The sequence below is a fragment of the Anas platyrhynchos genome, chromosome 3, assembly GCF_047663525.1.
Source record: "Anas platyrhynchos isolate ZD024472 breed Pekin duck chromosome 3, IASCAAS_PekinDuck_T2T, whole genome shotgun sequence".
In the NCBI taxonomy this organism is placed as follows: Eukaryota; Metazoa; Chordata; class Aves; order Anseriformes; family Anatidae; genus Anas; species Anas platyrhynchos.
Genome location: NC_092589.1, coordinates 25761655 through 25784252, shown reverse-complemented (window position 1 = coordinate 25784252; position 22598 = coordinate 25761655). Strand labels below are relative to the sequence as shown.

General features: G+C 40.3%; 1 protein-coding gene across 4 annotated transcripts in view; it reads right to left on the bottom strand.

Annotated features, from left to right (window-relative positions):
- Positions 1 to 22598, bottom strand: part of KCNH1 (potassium voltage-gated channel subfamily H member 1) — a 185363-nt gene that overhangs the window by 150831 nt on the left and 11934 nt on the right. For all 4 annotated transcript variants that reach the window (XR_011808105.1, XM_027453007.3, XM_027453008.3 and 1 more), the window contains exons 3-5: positions 22407 to 22513; positions 10660 to 10788; positions 2102 to 2220 (exon numbers count right to left, since the gene is read on the bottom strand). Coding sequence is in view for 3 of the 4 variants with exons in the window: in XM_027453007.3 (XP_027308808.3) it covers positions 2102 to 2220; positions 10660 to 10788; positions 22407 to 22513 (355 nt within the window). In the remaining variant the exon portion in view is untranslated. The remainder of the gene's footprint in view (positions 1 to 2101; positions 2221 to 10659; positions 10789 to 22406; positions 22514 to 22598) is intronic.

Here is a 22598-nt window from a genome sequence, read left to right as displayed (position 1 = left end):
TTTCAATAATCCCTTTTTAAAACTAATTAATCATAAACAGTAACATAAATTGTAAGCCCTCATGGCAGGCTTGTGTTTTGTGTTTGTACAACACCTTGCCCCATTCAGATTCTAGGACACAACTGGCTCCTCAGCTCTGCAAAAATATAAGTAATAATGGATTAACACTAATAATTTTCCAATAAATTTTCCAAGCAAAGGGAAGATGTATGTGAAATGCCATAGTAAATAGATAAAAGAAATAGGATGCACACTCATTTGAGCTTAAAAATTTAAAATAGGCCACTGCAGAAATGAAGGAAAAAAATAAGAGATTTGAAAATACAGTGGGGAACAGTTAGAGATCCCACGTTCAGTATTATGGGGAGAGCTTTGTAGAATAAGAAGCCTGCCAACCCTTGTCTTCTCAGGAAGAAAAGTGTGCTTGTCTGTGTGATTATCTGCACTCTGCTTTTCTCTAGTGCCATTCTATTGACTTTAGTGGAATTACAGAAGATATACTACAAGGTGCCTAACATCACAGCTGGGGCTAATGTTCTTTTTAAAATAACGACTGCAATATTCAGTCAGCAATTACAGAAACTCATTTCAGACACGTAAACTGTACACTTGCCCTTTATTATTTGTAATGAATCCACTGACTGTGCCAGTTAGAATACGTGCAAAGTCTTGTTTAACATATCAGCCAGCAAGATGTTTCAGCAACATAGCCTGACTGAGATTCAAAGAGCCAAACAGAATAACCTCAGATTCTCTGCCTTATATATATTCTACTGCCTAAATTTTAGCATGAACTAAAATTCAAGGGCAAACATCTAAAGAGAAAGGATTATTTACTGCTAAATCTTGAGTTAGATTATGAGGGAGAATGTCCCAAATTCTAGTACACTAGAACAATCTAAGGGTGGAAATGTGATAATCACATGGTATTCCTACAGCATGGTGCCCACGTGAATGTCTGCCCCTCCCCTGTGCTAGCACAATCTAAGCTATTTTCTGCAAAAATGCACACAACAGAAATCAGATTTCCACTCTGGAGTGCATCTGTATTAAATACAGAACGGGTAAGCTCCTGTCCATGGGAATTTCATGGTCACAGTGTGATAATAATGCAGGCTTGAGCAGGAGCTGTATGTTTTGCATAGAAACCAAATCATACACAAGACAAACTTAAGGAGTACTGACTATATGTAGACTCATGGAGCCCGTCAATGGCTTTCATCACCAGCTACAAAGAAAGACTAAGAATTATGGTCAAGAATCACAGCTGCTGCCATGGCATTGACAGCAATAGGTGATACAGGAATGCCATGTTGTATTGGTCATACTGTCATTAACACCACAACAAGACTTTCCCCAATCTTCTTTTTTTTTTTTACACCAGGAAGACCCTGCTACTGGTCCTAGAAACAGCTACAGGAAATTCAGGACAGTCTCTCCCCCTCGTGGCGAAAGCCCTAAAACCCTGGTACTTCAATCAAGAAGCCTCTTTTCTGCCTTGAGCTTTTCACAAAACTTTCAGAGTCTACTTGAACTACAAAATTTCATTTTTCTGTTGTCTGCAGTATTGCTTGTGTCACCTTATAGCTGTTCTGCCCACAAAAGCAGTACCTTAAACACTTTTAACCAATTTGTAAAGCACATTGGCATCCTACTAAAAGAGAACTATACACATATGACTGCAGAGAACAACTGTGTCAATGATTCTCCAGAATTTCTTTCTGTGCTAGTCTTAGTTTTTCTCACCTCAATTTTAAACAAGCAAATAGTTCAAGATCCTACTAGCACTGAGACCTTCAGAAGAAAGGAAAATAAAGAAAATGTATTATTTTAATAATAATGCCATTGTAAGATTTTGTTGAGATACAGAAGCCAAAACAGCAGTTAGGTTTCATTAAGTCTCTTCTAAACACCAGTTTCCATTCCACCGTCACAGCAGACATTTCACAGCACATGACATACTGCTGAGCTCTTGTGCCTGCCACCAGGCTTCAGAATCCCAGGGCAAGAGGGACAGAGTGTGTTCAGCTCATTTGGAGACAGCATACCCACAAAAGCTAAGCACCTTTCTTTGCTGTTTCTTGGAAAAAGGAAGCATTACCTCAGCAAGTCGTGAATGCTTGTGAACGTTCTCTCCTTTCTGCACGCTCGGAGCAAGCTGCTGAAGCACTCCTCGGCTGCTTGTGAGGGCACGGGTCAAGCGAGCAAACTTTCCCCAACCTCAAAAAAACATACAAGATTATACACATTACAAAAAAAAAAAAAAAATCCGGAAGTGTATCACATAAAGTTTATCTTTAAAAAAAAAAAAAAAAGTTAAAATTAAAAATGAGTAATCTGTGTTAGTATTGACCACAAGGGAGTATAATTTAACCATGTATGAGGTAAAAGCAAGACACAAAAAAGGTGGCAGGATAGTAAAGTAATAAAACCCACAATGACTGCAGTGACTTTGTATTCAATGGCTCTACAAGAGTGCTGTTACACAAACTGCATCTTTTGTAAGGATAAATGTCCACTTCACAATAATCTTCTATTAAATTCAATGGCCAGATTTGGATCTCACAACCCTGCAGAAGACTCTCCAGACTAATAAAGATATAGGAATAGAATCAGGCACAATGAAAATTACAGCTGCCTGTAACAGAAGTGAATCTGGCCTCAGATGTACTGAGCGTAGTTCTGGCAAAAGCAAAGCAAAATACATAACATTATAAAAAGCAGAGCAGACAAAGTGAAACAAACAAAATCATTAATTTTATCCTCTGTAAACAAAAGGGGAAAATACACAAATAGATTTTCTCAAACCCTAATAAAACATTTAGCAAGTTCTTGCAGAGAATTCAAATGGTGAATTTTAATTCAGAATACTTTCACAGTCATTTCAAATACCCTTCAAAGCAGAAGGCTTGAATGACAGTCACATGAACTAGTTTTAACTATAACCTTTATGTGTAGTGCTTTGGCATAACAAAAAGAGTCAGGCAGAGTATATGTCTGAATATTTTTGGTAGTCTGAAAGGAAAATATCAGTGCATTTGGTCCCAGTCTTGAAAAATGCTAGCACCACCTGGAACTGTTGAGCAGTCTCACCTCCTACTCCAACTGAGGATGTTCAGCACTTTGCAGACTCAGTTCTTAATGAGATCCTGCTTCTGGAAAAAGTTCTCCCTACATTATAATTTCATCACCAAAAGATACAATACTATTAGCAGTGACTGTTTTTAAAGACCAGTCTGGAGCTTAGCCTGCAATGGTCCATGACGAGTAAAGGAACATGGGCGGTTAAAATACCATCCAGTACATTGAACGTATCCTTGCTTGACATCTGTGATGGAGGTTGCAGAAGCATATTTGGTAATTTGAGAGGTGAACACAAAAAATTAACAAATTGCCTGAACTGGCTATTGAATAAGGTCTTCCAGACCATACCTGAAAAGAGATGTTAGCATTTTCTCCTTTAAACATATTCCACACAATGCATTTATTAAAAGCAAGAATAATTTCAATCATACCTCTCTAAAATCAAGAACACAATTGAACATTTTCTTAGATCTTAAAGCATATTTTAAAGGAAGTCTGGCACGAGTAATTTAATAGCCAAGTTGAATAAAATTAGCTCACTCTTTTTGGCAATATTCAGCAACAAGTAGATTGTGTGATTTCTACCCAGTAAGCCAAGTTTTCCTGGTAAACCCATATAAGATTACCTACTGTGAAGCAGTATTTCTCAAAGAAACAAATCAACATGGCAGAACCTCAACTGAGGTCAGTCTGTATCTGTTGTAAACCTGACCCAAAGCACTTTAATTTCACATACATTTCCATAGAAGGTGGTAGATTTTATTTATTTCTATGTAATAGATAGACTTATAAACAGTATTCTTCATAATACGTGAAGAAATCCAACCACCACTGATAGGCTGAAGCACGAATGCCTTACCATGTTCTCATTAAAGGTGGCAGAGGTTAAAGGAATGGATCGGGCGGGATGATCTTCAGGTGACGTAATCAGAACAGCCTTTGTGAAGCACAAGCCATATACAGCAACTTACATTGCCCCAAAAGTTTGGCTTTCACCAAACTTCCACGCAACCACCGCAACATTTCCCTCCTGTTTTGCAGGACCAAGAGAGAAGACCAGCGGCACGGGGAGGCTTTCATTGCTGTAAATGCGGACTGATGAGGCCCGGAGGGGGCTGGTGTAGGGGATACGAGCAGGAGAGCCGCGCTCCAGGCCGGGAGAGGAGCGCCCGAGCCCCATCCCCGGGCATGCCCCGCTCCGGCCGGGCGCTGTCCGTGGTGCTGAAGCGAGGCCCCGCTGCTGGCCAGCGCCAGCCCCCGGGATGGAGCTGAAGCTTCCTTTGGGAGCTGTTTGCCTCCCCCACCAGGCACACGATAGCTTGAATCCCAACTAAAATAGCCCCTTTTACCAACCCAAAACAGACTGATAAGCCATTCTGCTCAAGGATGCTAAAGTTGATTCAAAAACAGAGGGCAGACTTTGAGTGTCGATTTTCTTCCCGTCAGCGGGATGTCTAATAACCAGGCTATTTCGGTGTAAATACAGAGAGGGAGGAGGTGCACCTCACCTGGGTTATCTTGCACAAAAACACTGCCAGGCATCTCTGTGGACATGGTTTGTGGCTACGACTGCTGAGCACCGTCATGTACTCTACCCAATCTTCTTCAATCTCCGTTTAAAAGGCAGAGTGGCAGAGCTTAACTTGTTCCTCTGTCACATCACCTCCTGTAAGCTCCTACCCTGTGCTTCATGCTGCAAATTTCTTATCCGTGGGTGCCTAAATGGTATGCAAATGAGCTGTTCTACAAACATGCTAGCTCTTACCACATACACCAAACTCTGACCTGAAAATGATGTAACTGTACAAGCAAGAGGCTTTGTCAACAGGCAGGGCTTTTTAGCTTTTTCTGAACCACTGCTGACCTGAATTCAAGAGGCTTGGAATATGTTTCTGTGTTCTCCCACACACTGGGTGAGCACACAGGAACACAGCATGAAGTAGCACATGACAGTGTATGATGAAATGTGTAAAACTGAGTCACCCTGTCTGTATCCCAGGTGTATGAATCTCATCTTTAGGACAGGACATTCTCCTTCTTGTATTGCCTTTTCTTTTTTTCCTCTTTTTTTTTTCTTTTTTTCAATGAAAGGAAGAAAAAATTGTGGGAACTCTGAAGCATAATTATATTGCATCTACACATTGTGGCATAGGGGAAAAAATGGAAAGGAGATGGAAAGTCAGCACTAATCCTACAGAAGGATAACTTCTCTAACTCTTCTTGAAAAGACAATAGTATGTACTGAATGTATTACAATTTGTCCTTCAGGATGCTAAAGGCAGACACAACCTACAGCAAGAAGTGAGGCAACCCACAGCTGTGAAGACTGCTTCAGTGAACACAGGTCAAATACTGGACTTTAGCCACAAAAGAGAACATAAACATTATTTTCTTAATGTTACAGGGCTGATTAGAGAAATAAAGAAAATAGGTTCCACAGTGGTGTAGAAACATATTGATGTTAGTCCTGCTAAGACTAGAGGACTGGATGATATGGATTACAAGTTCTCTTTCAAAATAATCAGTTAGTTGCAAGATCCCTACATCCATTCTCTTCCTCTGGAAATTGATAAAACAGAAATTAAACTGGAATCCAATGACTCTATGGGATTCTTATATAGGTATATATATTCCACAAACAGGCAAGAGCTCACATAGCTTCAGAGAAGACAGCCTGGAATTCAGGAACAAAACATAAAGCTGGATGCCAGCCCCATGGTTTTGCATTGCCTGTGCTTCTTCATGTCTTTGATTCTAACATATTTTTTTATAATTATTGGTCTCCTTTTCCACTTCTGTCCCTGCATGATGTTTTCTGCAAAGCAATCAGATGGCACTCATGTCTCCAGCTTCAAAAAGATGAAGAGCCTTCAAGATTCCAGTGCTAACTTCAGCTGTCCTGCATTCTATGATGCTCTTTCAAGTCTTTCACTATTTCATAGTAAAAATGTAACTAAAAACTGCTCCTGAAAACACAAGTCAACAACATGCCTGCAACAGGGATAAAAGCTGTCCCCTTAACTTTGTTTCATGGGGAATCATGGCAACAGAATACACCTTTGGGATATTTTACACATCAACATCTCACTTCATTAACAATCTGTTCAAGCCAAATAAACCAATTTTCTGTATTTTGAGATGAGTATGATCTGTTGATACTCAATCCACAGCAACATTTATTATTTATTTTAGGTAATCATTTGTTGCCTATAAGTATCCTCTATTTGATAATAATGACTCACAAATTTAAACATTAAGCACCATGGCAGTTACAGAATCCTTGTTATCATGTTGCTGATTCATGACTGTTAAACCATCCCTAGAGTGAGACCAGAAAGACATGACTGCTAGAGAAAAAGTAACTTTGGCCACGTCTGTTGTTCACACAGAAATGTGTAAATGCAAGCAAATCAGCATTCCAGCAGTTATCACCTCCACTGGTACCACCATTGCTTTCTGGCATATCAAAGGTCCCTGCTTACATCCATCATGCCTCTCTGCAGTCCTAATGCTCCTTTCCTTTGAAACTTCATAACTTAAAACTGTGTTATTTTTCCATCTGGACTGGAAAAGCATACTGAAGTTTTTAATATACTCACTGCTTCCCTTTCATTTGCTTCCTTTTTAAGAAACCAATTCATCTAGATGAAAGTAAAGTATAACAATCAAAATATTTCAAATACTGGCTCTGCTCATATAAATACATCTTTAAAAACAGAACAAAAAAAATTAAAAACAAAAAATAGAGAAACAAGAAGAAAAAAAAAATGAAACATTAGGCTGGAGTTTTCCCTGAATTGAGATGAAGGAGGCAATCAAAATACTATTTTTTGTGCAGCCCTGCTTGTGATGCAAAGGGGAGCTTAGCTGCAAAATGAAATAAAGCTTCAGCAGAGGAGATAACTGATGATTGCTACAAAGCACAGGAGGTTAAAACAGCTATGAGGCTAACAACCATTCTCTCATGCGATTCAGTGATGTTGAATTTGATAGCACCTTTTTTATAAAAATAAAATATATATAGATATAATCCAAAACAATTCCCAAACTTTTATAAAGCAGCATAGATGCATCTCATTATGTTCTCATCGTATTCACATGTGCAAAACCTGTTTCCTACTAGCTGCTCAGACTGCATGCAGGCTTTATTTGTTTGCACAAGTTATTGTTTTCATAAAGTGATGCATTCTGCTTTATACACTATTCTCAAATGTCTCATACTTGGTGTGTTGGATCTCAAATCGAAAACGACACATACAGACAGACTGTAATTCCAGAATATAGCATATACTCTAAAATTCAGCGAAGATGGTGACCTATCACTTCCCAAGCCAAATTTAGCTATGATATCACTTGATTTTGCCTACTTCTTCAAGGCTACTTTCACCTACTTATTTCTTCCCAATTTGTGTTTTCTTTTTAAAGGAGAAAGTATACAGGGAAAAATGGAAAGAGGCTGTTTAAAAAAATTATATCATCAACATCACTGACATACTATTTTTAAGTTGCTTTATTTAGAACATACTATTTTTAAAGCATCTGCACTTAAAAGCAAATTTACTTAACTTCCATAGCAGTCATAAAATAAATATCTACTAAATTATCTGAAACAACACAATTAGTACCTACTTTTTGCTTGACTTTAGAAATATTTTTGTTTCATTTATTTCGATCTCTGAAACTATTAATTTAAAAAAAATAAAAAAAAAGGATTTAGAATGATAAATGGTACTAGGACCTTCTATCTTTCTCTGAATCAGCTTTGGATAAAAAATGACTATTAATTTTTGTGTACAAGTCAATCACCTTTCATTATGGTTTAATACTTTGCACTTCAGGAGTGACTGCATCATTTGTAGATGAAGAGTCATGCTTAAAATTGCCAGAAAGTGATAGAAAACTGAGATATAGTGCAGCTAAGCAGGCTCAGCCTGACAGATTAGCTGTTCTTTAAATGAACCATGTTCTTGTACTGGATAATGTTTTTCTCTGCATAGACATACAGGCATTAATTTTGAAAAACTCAAATACTTCACACCGTGCCACTCAGCAACTACGCAAATAACCAGCATTAACAAAATTTCTGCATTCGGAAGCATCCTATTATATATTAACTGGTCAAATACACGAGACTGATCTCATGTATAAACACAATAAAAGAGGAGTAGTTGATAAAAGCTGATTGAAAGTGAAAAAGGAAAAATAATTAGTTTAGTAATCAGTTTTCAGTTTAAATTAAAAACAATAAATATGTAAATTCAATGTTAAGTTTCAGACTGGGAGCTCATTTGTTTCTAGAATGTTAGGGATGTTCCTACAAAAAATGCTGTCCTTCAAATATATGCTACAAATCTCCAATGTGATGTTGTATATGGTGCAAAGAATGTGTCCTCTGCAAAGCTCAGGTCTGTAAAAGCAGTGATTTTTAGAAACAGCTAATACAATTTTACCTCTTTTGGAACTTCCAAAAATATTCTTCCCCTCCATGAGTCCCAGAACGCATTGGAGACAATCAATTGTCTAACACTCCACACCTGCTTTTCCCACCCTCACAGTATCCAGTTGCACAATGAGATCTGATATTAAAGACACGGTCATGCATGTAACATTCTGTTTGGCAAATTAGTTTTTATTTTACAAGGAATTGCTCATCTAGCCACCAAGTGACTGGCATAATATCACTTAATAAGAGCACACAACAAAATTGCAAAGCTAGCCTATAGGAAGTAATTTATAGAAGAGAGAAAGACACAGGATAAATTAAGGATTAGAAAAGAATGTGTAATTTCATTTGTATCACATTTGATTTGCATATACAGCAACAGAGAACTCTACTGGCATGAAACCGGTGCAACTTCAGTAATTTTAGGAGATTTGGAAACAATATTTGGAACAGTTATTTAGTACACAAACTCTTCCATACATAGAGTTGTAGTGCTCGGGGAGGGAGTACAGAGCTGTCAATAAGTGGCTGCTAAATAATATGTCCAGTTCTTCTGCTCTGTCTGCAACTTTCAGTAGTAATTGAGCAAGTTTTCATGGGCCACATGAAGAAATTTTGCTTAGCACCTCTGCAAGTTAGTGCATTTGTACTTCGGCTTAGTCATTGTTGTTTTAGATATGGACCTGCCAATAATCGCTATGATCACTGCAAGAATAGTGTGATCTCAAGATCCAACACAGGAGATAAAAAAAAATCAATAAATAAATTCTTCTTTCAATATACTTCTCTTGAAACCAAAAAGAGGTTGCAGTGTTTCCTGTGCTGAAAGTGGACAAACTTCTCAAAAGAGCACAGGTCACTACTACAATAAGGATCTTCTGCAAAACCAAAGAGAAAAGGCAAAGCTGCCACCCCTGAATGCCCTGCTTATCAACTGACTACCTCAAGCAAAGGCTTTCACTCCCACCAAATAAATGAGAGACAGCTTTACTGCATCATGCTGATTTATCTATGATGTCAGTCCTCATCAGGATTCAGTGAAGACAACTAGTCAGGGGAAAAATATTGTAGACCCAACCTTTCCAAGAAGACTCATTTTTTTCATTTAATTAGAGCACTGAAAACCGAAACAAATAGCATTCAAAAGGAGAAAAAAAAAAAACGTAACTTGGAAGAGGGTATGTTTGTCAAGGTTGTACTTCCTTTTTCATGGTAACAGGTGTTTCCACTTCGAGAAACTGCATTTTTAAAGACTAATATTTTGAGAATAAATGTAAATCAGTTCACCTTCACAGTAAGTTTCCTGTTTAATTTAATACGACAAATATTATTAAATACTACAAAAATGCAAACAACAGGAGAACTTACGTCCTTTTCCCCCCCAGAGGACGCAAGTCTCTGTAATTCTCCATGTGGGTACAAAAGGTCTGTTTTTGACAGGATCTGAACGTGAGTGCAAGTTTATGCCTCTCTCACAGCTGAGTTTACTTCCAGGCTTCTAGGGTGTAACTCAGTAAAGGGTTAACAGCAAAACACAGCAGCGCTACTTCACTCAACCTGACAGCTTGAACCTGATTCAATTTAAGACTACAGTAATCTTTTCACAGATGTAAAAGGACACTAGTCCTGAACTTTAATATAAGAATCCCGTAAGAATGCTAATTCATGTCAAGACAGGCAGAATGAAATAATTCAGATAGTGGTTAGACTCAGATAGGGTTAATATCTCCATTTCTGCATAAAGTGTCATACTCAGTTTGTACAGGGCCAATACCCTTCAATTCCCTCTGAGATCAAAGAGACTGTTAAGCAACACTGTGCTTGAAGACTGTGCTGACCTGGGGATTAATAATGAGTTTAAACGGAAGAGCAGCACCTATTTGCTAAGTAAACTCTGCTTCCTGCAGCACTTGGGGGTTTCATTAGCAATGACCCGTTCTAGTGCAGGCCACAGCCAATCCCTTTAGGAAACTTGCAGCCATTCTTCGCACATACGCAGTCCATATTGGCATAATGACAAGTTATTTTAACGTCTAATCCTTTGGCTTTGGTATTTAAAGGACTTCATCTCTTTCAAGACCAGAGCAAATGAACAGAAGCAGCATAAATATATAATTGTGAAAAAGACAAACCTTTACATGAATCATCCTCAATTGGCTGCTTGAAAGCCGTTATGTCATTGAAAGTGCAAAGAAATAAAACCACTTTATCCTGCTCATTTCGGATTGGAGCGATTTTCACAAAGAACCAGACAGGTGTTCCTGGAAACAAACATATCAAGAAGTTGGTCAATGGTAGGCAGAACAGTAAGTGTGCTAGTTTAGATTTGTATACATCCAAATCAGCCATCTATAAATGTTACTTATTTATTTATTTATTTATTGCAAACACTTACTAGGAAAAACAACAAAGCAGCTGACAAGCAGTAGTTAAATTCTGTGCTCCACTTCTGATTAGCTTTTTAATCTTCAGGAATCACTTACTACTTCTGGGTTTCATCTACAAAGCCCATACGTGTACTTACGACATACTTTAAGATCTGATAGGAAAGTTTCCCTATCATATACCTACACATATGCAAGCGTGCACGCAACAGTCTTGGTAGTTCTATGCAACTGTTGCAGAGAGGCCAGCAATGCCTAGACCATGACCATAACAGAGTCGCAACTCAGGAACATGACCGTTTTGGTTGATTTTAGTCTTCACTGCAAGCAGGGAGCACCATACCCTAGAAACTATGTCAGCTCTGGCCTTGTCTGCAAATCCTCCCATGCAAGGGATATTCTTTGCAAGCTGACTTTGACTTTCTCCTGAGCTTGCTCACAATCACTCTTAGTGTGAAGCAGGACTCCACCAAATTCAGGAGAGAATAAGCCATCAGCACCAGGCCATGGGTTGTGGACAGGAGTAAGATGTACTGCACATAACTGTACTTTTTTAATTACTTCAGTAGAAAAACTCCTATTGAAAACGGCTTGAGAGATTAGAGCCTGCACATCACAGAAAAGGATGCTCCCAGATAATGATCCTTCAGATGCTGCTGTCAATTTTCCTTGACATCTGTCCACACAGATCACCTTGAGGAGAGACACTGTCAGTCAGCCCTGCCTTTCTGTATTTCTAGCCATTCTGCTGAGGCTGCTGGAAAGGCAACAGTGACAGCAATGAAGTTCCATTTATCAAGACTGTGTCTACCACTCCTATTCCTCAGGAGTCACTACAGCAATGTTGGTAACACTTGAGTATAACAAGGCTGGAGGCATCAGAAAAAAAAACAGTTGTTTCCCCTTTTATCCTCCCTCATATCATAACATGGGCTTCTTGAAGGCACCAGTTTTTCTGTGTAGTCCTAACTTTGGTGTTAAAAAGATGGCTAATTGTACATGAATTTTCAGACTGTCCCTATATCCTCAGTGACCGCAAAGAAAAAATTCTTCATTGCTTTTGTGAACCTGAGATGTAAGAGCCAAAGAGAGGATTCAGGCTTGCTTGCTGTCAGCAACATTTCTCTCAAGTTTCCCTTCTGAACTACACTTGACAGAAGGATCCACACACAAGGAGCCAATACCAGCTGTAAAAATCAGCAGGCTTTGACCATCTGGGAAAACCAGAACAAACAGCACTACATCTAATTTTTTGCCACTTGTGCAGGGCAGACTATTTCATAAAGAGAGATCTCAGAAGACTATTTCTTTTCTGTCCTGACCACAGAACCCTCACCTAGGCTAGAGACCAGATTCTCTTTCACTTGAATTACTCGATATTTTAACGTGAGTACATTTAACAGGGTGTACTGCATGCAGTAGTTATTTATTACTAGGGCCACTTGTGTTCTTACTGTCAAAGGATCACCAGGAAACCTCAGGTATTTCACAACTTACTCTTCAGCAAAGCAAGCAAAGGCAGCATTTTTCACCTACGTTAATATAACAGAGCATGTTGCTACCAGTGCCTCACCTGGCTGTTTCCCAGCCTCTGTACTTAGCAATCTTTTCTGGCCACAGAAAGCCAGGGCATCTCCAAGACCCATGGAAAACTTCCATAAATTAAGCTTGATTCCCCACTGTGCCTGTATAGCACAGGCAATTTCAAAGCCTGGCTGTGCTTCCATGCCATATGTACAGCCACCTCTATAAACAGCAGGGTATATGATGCAAGGAGCCCTCCACTCAAAGAGCAGAGAAATCCAAATGGAATCACGGATGGACATTTCTGGAGCATGCCTGCACAACAAGAAGTATTCAGGGATCAATACTGGTGCGTGTGCATTTTGTTTGTTTGTTTTTAAGAGCCAGCATTCCTGAACAAGCCCTTCCAATAAAATATAATTAAGCAAAAACACTAAATGAAAGAAAAGATTCAAAAGAGTAACTGTGCCAGCAAAATCATCACTAACTTGTTAATGAGCTTAGAAGACACTGCTGCAAAGCAGCCAACAGTAATTTTCAAGGCAGCAATGCCCTTTACACTCCCCTTTCTCACAATCTCCTAAAATTGCCCATCTCCATCTCTTCTTGCCTACTTGTTCTTCCCAATTGTGTATATGAACTCTTGTGAGGCTGATCAAATCTGTACGCTGGTTTTACTCTGACACCTTGGTGACCAATTACTTTTTATTTTACCCACTTCAACAACCTTCATTAGCACTGCAACTTTTTTCATCAGTCAGAATCTCTGTCTGCAGCCTACATGCTCTCACTTTTTTGATTAGGGATTTTTTCCATTCCCAAAAACACTTTGTATTGTTTTCTTACTTCAAGCGACAGCCATTCTGCTACAGGCTACTTGTAATATTAAGCCTATAGCTCTGAGGCCAGATTCCACACTCAGCTGCATCTCTGCTTCTCACAGCTATATAAATTACTACCCTGCTTTTGAAGATGCTGTGCACATCACAGGAACAGAAAAGATGCAATTCATCCTCTTATTCTGGCTATTTGTCAGATGTGTGCCGTTATTTCCTCTTTGTGATTATGATACGATACATTGCTGCATGACTTTTCCCATGTCCTGAATGCAGCAAGAGGAAAGACTTCTCCTGACAACCTGTAGGAGGCTGCTGCAGGGCAGGGGGCTTACAGAAGCAGGGTTCTCACCTTCTGACTCCTTCAACTCCCACTCCCGTGCTGCATTATTTCTATAAAAAAGGAAAAAACACAACTCTTTTATCTAGAACCAAGTGTATATCTTCACAATCTGCCCACTGGCAATGAGAAAGAGGCAGATATCCTTGCTAACTAGAAGTTTTTGATAACTGTCATTATCAGGGAAACCTTATCGTTTGCAGAGTGTCAGAGTGCCATGTACAGGCTGTGTTGCAGGTAAGAGTATCAAACCAAGCCGGTACACAGGGCCTGTGTAAATCATCTTGCAGTTTGAGATCTACATAGTAGCAGAGCAACAGCAGAGATAGGTAGATGGAAAATTCTGCCCAGACATCCTATCTACCTCCCCCAACACTAAGCGGAACTTCTCCCTGCAGTATGTTCATCACCGTCTTGTCAGTCTCCTTTGGGAACAGAAGACAAGTGGATACAAGAACACATTCACGAGGTGAGTGCTCGCAGGGCTGAGCTACGTGGGCTTTCTGCAGTACTCTGCAACCAGGACTTCATTCACCGTGGAACTGGGATCCGAACTGTGGGAACGCACCGAGAGGCTTAGCCAGTATGTGGCTGTGCTCAGCTTTTTCCCTGCATACTGGTTTAATTATCAAAAGAATTTTACTTTTTTAAACATTAAACAGTTTATTTAACTATTAAACAGGAAAGCTTGAAGTATAAACCAGTTATAAATCAGGTCGGAAACTAGAATTTCAACCTCCTACAGGCAGCCCTCATACTCTTGGTGTCAAAGCGGATGTCCTTGCTCAGCCAGACAATCACTGCTGGCAGGAGGCACAAACCAGGCTATTCTAATGAAAAATGTGATTTTCAGATTCAGTCCATGGGCTATTCAGGCAGTAAGAGAAACTACAGAATGTGTTTCAGAGCTCTCGCAGCAAAACAAGAGCAACTTCCCCTTATGCCTCCAGCGTGCCTTGATGTACAGCCACTCAGAGACTGTTTACCAGCGTCTCCAACAATACATCTACTTTCATTTACATTTTGTGTTCAGTTCTGGCAAAGTCTCTCACTGGTGAAGTTCAATGATAATGCCAATGCACAAACAAAGAGGTAAACACTCCTAAGCCATGTTGGCTTCCGTTAGATTTGGAAGCAACAGTGAAAGAATCCAGAGTTTTTCTAATGGCGTTGGACCAATCCTGCTAGGAAAGGAATGACACTTCAAAGCTGGTGGAGAAGTAGTGAGAACAAATCCTAAAAGGTTAAAATCTACAACGAACTCCTGACAGTGACCTGTATCACCAGCCTGTCTTGCGGTACCCATATTATCTAGATAATTAGAGAATTAACAGATGCAGCTCATAATGGTCTTCACTGGCTTGAGCACAGGACTTAGGGTGATGCCTTAAAGGCAAGACAATTTTACAAGACATGATTTAGGTCCCAAATCTTCTCCAGACCAACATACAGTAAATATCTCCACACCTTATCATTTCCTACCTGCAACACAAGTACTAATGTCTCTTCCTTCTCCTCTTTTCCAGCCCTAAGTATTTCACCGGTGATATATTCCCCCCCCTGCCAGGAACACCAGCATTCAACATGTGATTTGACTTTGGCTGAGGTCCTTCAGAAACTCAATGCATGGAAGTAAATGAAGCATTAAAGGTGTATTCCTGCTTCTCTCCCTGAGCATACTGATAACCTCCCCACCACTTCAGTTTTCCCTCCTCTCAAACCAAAATAGTCTATAATGAAAATCAAAATCACCATCTAAACATGCTCTGCCCCATACCTTGAACTGTTTAACCAAACAGGTCAATTTACCACCTGTTTTTCAAAACTACAAAAAGCACATTGTTTAAATAAAACTGCAATGAGCAGTTTTTCTTTCCACAAAGTAGAATTAAACTAATTTATACACAGAATAAAAAAAACACATTTGACTATTCAGCTGATGTCTTCACCCTCCTCACTGAATGGGGCAAGTCTCCCCAAAGCAGTACAACTTCTGTATTACTTCATGTTTCAATCAAGTGGTCATCAGACAACTATTGCCCTGAACAGAAACAGTCAAGCAGTATGGCAATGAAAAAGCTAGAAGGACTTGCTGTGTCTGCAGCAATTACTACGTGCAGCGATGCAGACAGCAGGACTTCAGTTATGTAAACAGCACAGCTGACCAGTACAGTCACCCTTTTTGGAGTTTCACTTATGCCCAGGTCACTGTCAGATTGTTTCTGTCTACCACCACAGACCAAATAGTTTGTCCTATACCAAATTAACACACAAGCTGATTTGGAAGAGTTTGGCAAGCCACTATATCCACATAGTTTTTAAACTACAAACACAGAGGAGTCTCAGGCATTTGACCATGCAAGACAAAAAGCAAAAGTCTTCCTATAGACTTTACCTTTCAGCAGAGAGTGTGCACTGAGTGAGAACAAGCCAGCTCGGTATGTGAGAGCTCACCACGCTGCGTCAATAACAGCAGACATTACAATACATTTCCATCACTTTAAAAGATATTGCCTTCATGGCTCCGTACCTGGTGTTGCTATGTACCGACAGCTAATGCTTCTAAAGGTCAGACCTTTACATGCTAAGATAAAGAAAATCAATTTCAGCCCCCAAAGGTGGAATTGCTATGCAGTGAGTTATCCTACGACACTGGAACAACACCGTATAAAAAGGTTCACCACACACCCTACTGCTGCTGTGTTGATATGGTTTACCTGTTCTTCAGGGAAATCAAAACCAGAAAGTGTGTATATGAAAGGGTAAGACACAGGGAAGCCTGAAAATCTTCTTTCCATTTACTTCAGATAAAATATTTAAGGAATAATCTTGGAAAGTCGCACTGTACTGGCCATGGAGGAGATGACAGCAGGTCTTGCTTGCCAGCACATTTGAAGTCATCAAGGTCAATGGAAATTATAATTTTAATGAATCCAGAATACTTTGGTTTAACCTTCCTGAGGGTAAGTGAACTCATGCAGACGGATTTCACAAAAGGATGCAGACGTATAACTTTTGAAAAATACGGAGCTAGATTTCAGTGGCAGGCTCAGGAGGTTACATGACAGTTTATGCTGGCTCCTTTATTCCTGCTTCTAGTCCTATGCAAACGTTTAGTTTATCAATGTATATACCAAAAGTATCCATCTGCAGACACGAGAAGCACAGCACACACAAATATAAATTATTAAATGGTTTAAATCAATACCAGTTATGAGAAACTCTCCCTAGCAGTGGGCAATCAAAGATCTACCACCCCCAAAGTGAATTTTGCTCTCTATGAATTGGAATGGGTTGAGTTGTTCCTTTTTAACTTGTTTTTCTACCTCTGTAAAAGCACTGGTTACAAAGGTAAGTGCAAGCAGAATCTGCCAAATCACTGTTTTGGGCTTATTTATCATACTTTGACATCTAAGAGTATCAAAGGGTGCATGTGTCAGGGAGGTTGGGGAAAGAGAAAAGGCATGTTTAAAAAAATCAACAAAAAACAATAACCAAAAAAAAATATGTGTAGCATTCAATTTCTTAAGCATTCAAAAACCCTGAAAAATAGGGAATTGAACCTGAATTCAAACTGGGAGTGAGGCCCGGCCTTTAGGACATCGCTGAGTACACATATTATGGTGAGAGCTGCTGTTTTTCTGAACCATTTTGTAACGTGCAAAAGAATCACCTGCAGCCCATCCTTCAGCTGCTGTTTCCACTGGCCTCACCTTCAGAAAATACCTGAGAGAAAAATAATAATTTTTAAAAAGGTGGTTCTGCAGCACTGCTGTAGACCATGAGCACCAGGAACATCTTTGCTCAAAGAGAGGACACTTGGAGCCTCTTTGTAACTCGGTGTGGATTTTATGCACCATTTCACAGACCCTCCCCTGTGTAGCTGCAAATTAAGATAACGAAGGCCAGCATGCTAGCTAGAACCATTCTTTGTCAGTCTGCTCTGCTGTTCAAGCCTGCATTGCATTTAGCTCTCAGCCCACTTCTGATCCTCTTCCACTGAAGCATGACTGAATACTGCAGAGAAGAGGGGCTTAGATTTGGAATGGGCATCACCTCTTCTGAGGCAGATGGAAGAAAGTAAATTTCCATTCATACCAAAATTTACTTCTGCAGTAATGGCAGCAAGTGCATCTAGAAGCCGCCTGCCTTTGCACTGCTTGTAACAGAGCCCTTTGCTGTAGATATGGAACTAGGCAATGAAAGTCTAAGTTTAATTTACTGAGCCATTTTTATTTATCAGGCCAAGTGTAAAGTACAAAAACCTAACAAATGGCTTTCGAAGTCTCATGAGAAATTACACTTTCAAAGCTGCATCAGTTCAAATAAGTTAAGATATGACTAAGACCAGAAAAATCTTTTCTAAAACATCAGGCTTTATCCTTCCTTGGTGTAAGTTAGCATAACTCCACTGATTTCATTGAGGCTCAGCATTGTTTTGTTTTTCCCATATAAACATAAACAATACTTCCAGAGTCACAGGACACTCACATCTAATCAGACAATGGAAGTGAAGCTCTCACATGAAATTACTGTCAGTGTGTCTGCTGTCGTTTTGCAGTCCAGATTAAATAAAGCTTTCGCTTTGTCTCCTTCCAGGTATGACAATGAATTGCCACCGAATGCAATGGGATGGCACCAGGGCTGCAATGACAAAAACTTGGTGGCTGTGCACCTGCTTGCTTCAATTGCTTCCAATTATCCTGAAGGTGCACCACATTTCTAGGAAGCAATTTTTTCTACAGAATAACAACAATCATCACATATCTGCTAAGTAATCAGGGACCTAGCACATCAAATGCAAGGATCCATCAAGTCTCCACTGCATCTTAGCCTCAAGTTCTGAAAAGAGGGGACATGGCCATGTCTGGGTGCAGAAAGGGCTAGACAGAGAAACAGGAGACCAGGATAGAGAGAATGGCCATAAATGCAAACATTGTGAAGGCAGAAAATTCTTCTGAATACTACAGGCTACATTATTTCTATACCTGATACTGTGACCTGCAATGAGGCTGGTGGAATACTGTATCAACATCTGGATGGAGCACTCCTATAGTACAACTAAGTAAATGCCAGCACTTGGTGACCACCATGGAAAGTGTCAAAAATGCCTCTTGTTTCTAGCAGCATTACTGAATGTCACAAACTATTGGTGACATGTTGAGTGTAAGATGGACGTAATGGTTATCCAGAAAGAGAAGACAAAGATACAAGATGAAGATTGACCTGCAGTAATGATAACCAGGTTCACTTAATACTCTTGCTTTCTTTTCTTTTTTTTTTTTTTTCCCCCTGAAAGGAGAGATTGTATTGTTAAAACAACTAAAAGTACGTTAAATGTAAAGGCTGTCAAAAATGTCCCATTTACTCAACAGCACAAAAATGGAAGAAAAAAATTGCTATTTATCACAACTGTTAGTTTAAAGGGAGGGAGTGGACAGGCAAAGAACAACAAAAATCTATTTCCTGGCTAATTTATTGGCTAATTTGAAGAAGAAAAATGGAATAAGTGAAGACTACAAAGAGGGGAAGGAAAAAAAAAAAAAAGGAAGAGCAGGAAAAAAAGAAGACTAACAAAATTCAGGTTTCTTTCCAAAGCCTTCAGAGTAGGCTGAAACCTATCACGTTCATTGCCCAAGCAAGCAATTGCCATAGTTTCAGGCAGAGGTTAGGTGACTACAAGGACAAAGGAGACAGCAGTGTGGGTGCTAAAAGACTGGTAAACAAGACAGTATTTTCTGTGATGAGGTCTTTCTCAGAATAAGTCACAAGGACATCCCTCTTTTGGTACTCCTCAGTTGCAGCTCTCTGGTGTTATTAGCCAGTCTCTCTAACAGTAGTTAAGGTACCTTTAAAGCTGGAAGTCTAACAAACACAAGAGCACTGTGTTTTGTTAAACTTAAAGTAAGCTCTGTGCTTTCCTTTTTCCCATGCCTCTGACCCTCCTTGTACGTAGCAGAACCATCGCAGCCCTGCTTTTTGGCATGTCGCACAACACAGCTCCTGCACAGCTGGACTTTGTTCTAGGCCGCCTCTCCTCAGGGAAGCGCACAGCGGGGCAGGAAATATTCCTCACTCCACAGTTACCTTGCTCTGAATCTGCATAAAAGACGGAGAGGCCCCAGGCTATACTACAGGCCATATGCTGCAGCAATGACAGAAGAGGAGCTGCAGAGCCTCTTGGTGCCAAATCACTGCTAAGAGAGAATTCCACATCCTCCTAGATCCCACACTGCAGCTTATTTACTTGGCTTTGGATGCATAGAGGTGAGCTGCATATGTCCCTACAGCCACTAGCTGAGCTAGGAACAGAAATCAGCTCTAAGAAATAGGTAAACATTGGAGGTGGGTAGCACTGAAGGGCATGAAGCATAAAGCAAGGCCATCCAGACAGTGCATGCAGCTTTTCTAATGAGTTGGATTAGCAAAGCTGTGCTCCAGAAAAGCCCTGAGCAATGGCATCGTGTCACAGGTCATGATGCTTTGAACAGGATAAAAAGACTAGAAAATAGATGAAGACAAAAACTCTTTTTCCTCTAAAGGATGAGAGAAACCAATTCCTTGTACTTTGGCACCACCAGCTCTTGAAAGAGCAAACAAATTCTGATAGAAAACAAGCAGCTCCACACATCCACAGATGAGCATTACAGCACACACATATTGTCTTAGCTTCCTGAGTCCCTGTGGTTCTCTCTCCAAACTCCAATGACCATAGAACAGCTTGGGTTGGAAGAGACCTTAAAGACCATCTAGTTCCAATGCCCCTGAGATGTCACCACTAGATCAGGTTGCCCAGGGCCCCATACAACCTGACCTCGAACACCTCCAGGGATGGGGCATCCACAGCTTCTCTGGGCAGCCTGTGCCAGTGCCTCACCACCCTCCGAGTGAAGAATTTCCTCCTAACATCTCATCTAAATCTCCCCACTTTTAGTTTAAAACCATTCCCACATCCTTCTTGTGCCTGGGGCTGCAGACCTGGACACAGCACTCCAAGTGGGCCTCACAAGGGCAGAGCAGAAGGGGACAATCACCTCCCTCACCTGCTGGTCACACCTCTGTTGATGCAGCCCAGGACACGGTTGGCCTTCTGAACTGCAAGCACACACTGCTGGCTCATGTTGAGTTTTTTGTACACCAGAACCCCCAAGTCTTTCTCTGCTGGGCTGCTCTCAGTTCTTCTCCCAGTCTGTTCTCCTGTCTGGGATTGCCTTGACCCAGGTGCAGCACTTTGCACTCTTGGACTTCTTGAACCTCATTAGTTTCACATGGTCCCACTTCTTGAGCTTACACAGGTCCCTTTGGGTGGCATCCCTTCCTTCTGATGTATCGACTGCACCACTCAGCTTGGTGTCATCTGCAAACTTGCTGGAGGTGCACTCAATCCCATTGTCTATGCCACTGATAAAGATACTAAACAGTACAGGTTCTAAGACAGACCCCTGAGGGACACCACTCACCACCAGCCTCCGCCCAGACATAGAGCCATTGCCTACAACTTTCTGGGTGTGACCATCAAGCCAACTCCTTATCCACTGAATGGTCCACCCTTCAAATTCATCTCTCTCCAATTTGGATATCAGGATGTCATGTGGAACCATGTCAAAGGCCTTGCAGAAGTCCAGGTAGATGACATCCATTGGTCTTCCCTTGTCAACTGATGCAGTCACATACAAGGCCACCAGATTGGTCAGGCATGATTTGCCCTTGATGAAGCCACACTGGCTGTCTCAGATCAGCTCCTTGTTTTGCATGCGCCTTGGCACTGCTTCCACAATCATCACTAGCTGGTCATTTCAACAGAAAGACCAATGGCTGCACGCACAAAAGTAGGTGGGATTATGTTTCCTCAGAAAACTGTTCCTTCTGACAAAGAATGAGGTAGCAATTAGGTTAACTGTTGAAAATTGCATCACAGCAGTTTATGTTATACTTACTATTATTGCTGTACTTTTTGGTTAGAGACCCCGAGCCCACCACAGCAAGACTGATCAAACTGATCATCACAGCATCATAGTAACGGGAAGAAGTTGCTAACAGGATGCTCCTGCAAGATACCCTGCCTTGTACACAGACACTACCAGTTTCATGGTTAGAAAAAAAAATTGTTAAGAGCGAAATGAAAGTAACAGAACACAGCCTTCTAGCTTGACATTTGGCCAGCCTGAAGATGCCACTGAATTTGCACTTCAGGTCATATTGGGTAGATGAAAATAACTGTAATGCCATAGTCATGGGGTGGTGGAACAAATTTGGGGCAAATAGTTCATCTGCTGACAAGTAGAGTTACAGACACACTAAAATTCCTAGAAAAAAAATCATGCTACAGTTAAGGAGTAGTTTTATCCAAAGCAAAGACAGTTTCATCACAAGGCATCAAAAGGAAGTGGTTCAGCTTCTTAAAACAAAATATGGCATCCTTTATTATGAAGCCACATCTAAACACTGGTTTTGCTAAATCAAAATTGAGAAAAAAATTAAAAGTACCTTCTCTGTAAGAATAATCGTTCGCATAAACCTAGCTTGGACGTTAACATTGCTAATGAAATCTTGAGTGTCATCATCACACACGAATTGCTCTAAAGGTCAGAACAAATTAGAGCTTCCTCTGCCTCCATGAGTGACTTTCATCCCTAATGTTCTCATTTCTCCCTTGTAGATCAACTGGCAGAACAGAGGGTTTATGTAGCCCTACATAAAACACAGTACTATGGGCTGGCAGACTTGTAGCTCATGTTACGATTTAAAACAATTTTTGACACCTACATTAACAAACAAACCAATCAACTACTTACTGTTCTTCTTGTACATCAGGATTTCAAAGGAGTTCATCTCATAGTTCTCAAATGTTTGTCGGACCTTGTCAATTGTATCTTTGTCTGTCAGCTCTCCATACATAAAACTGCAAATAAAGCAAGGAATTCAAGTCAGATACAAGACAAAGACACGAAGCCATTTGTTTACAGTGTGAAAAGAACCTATTTAGA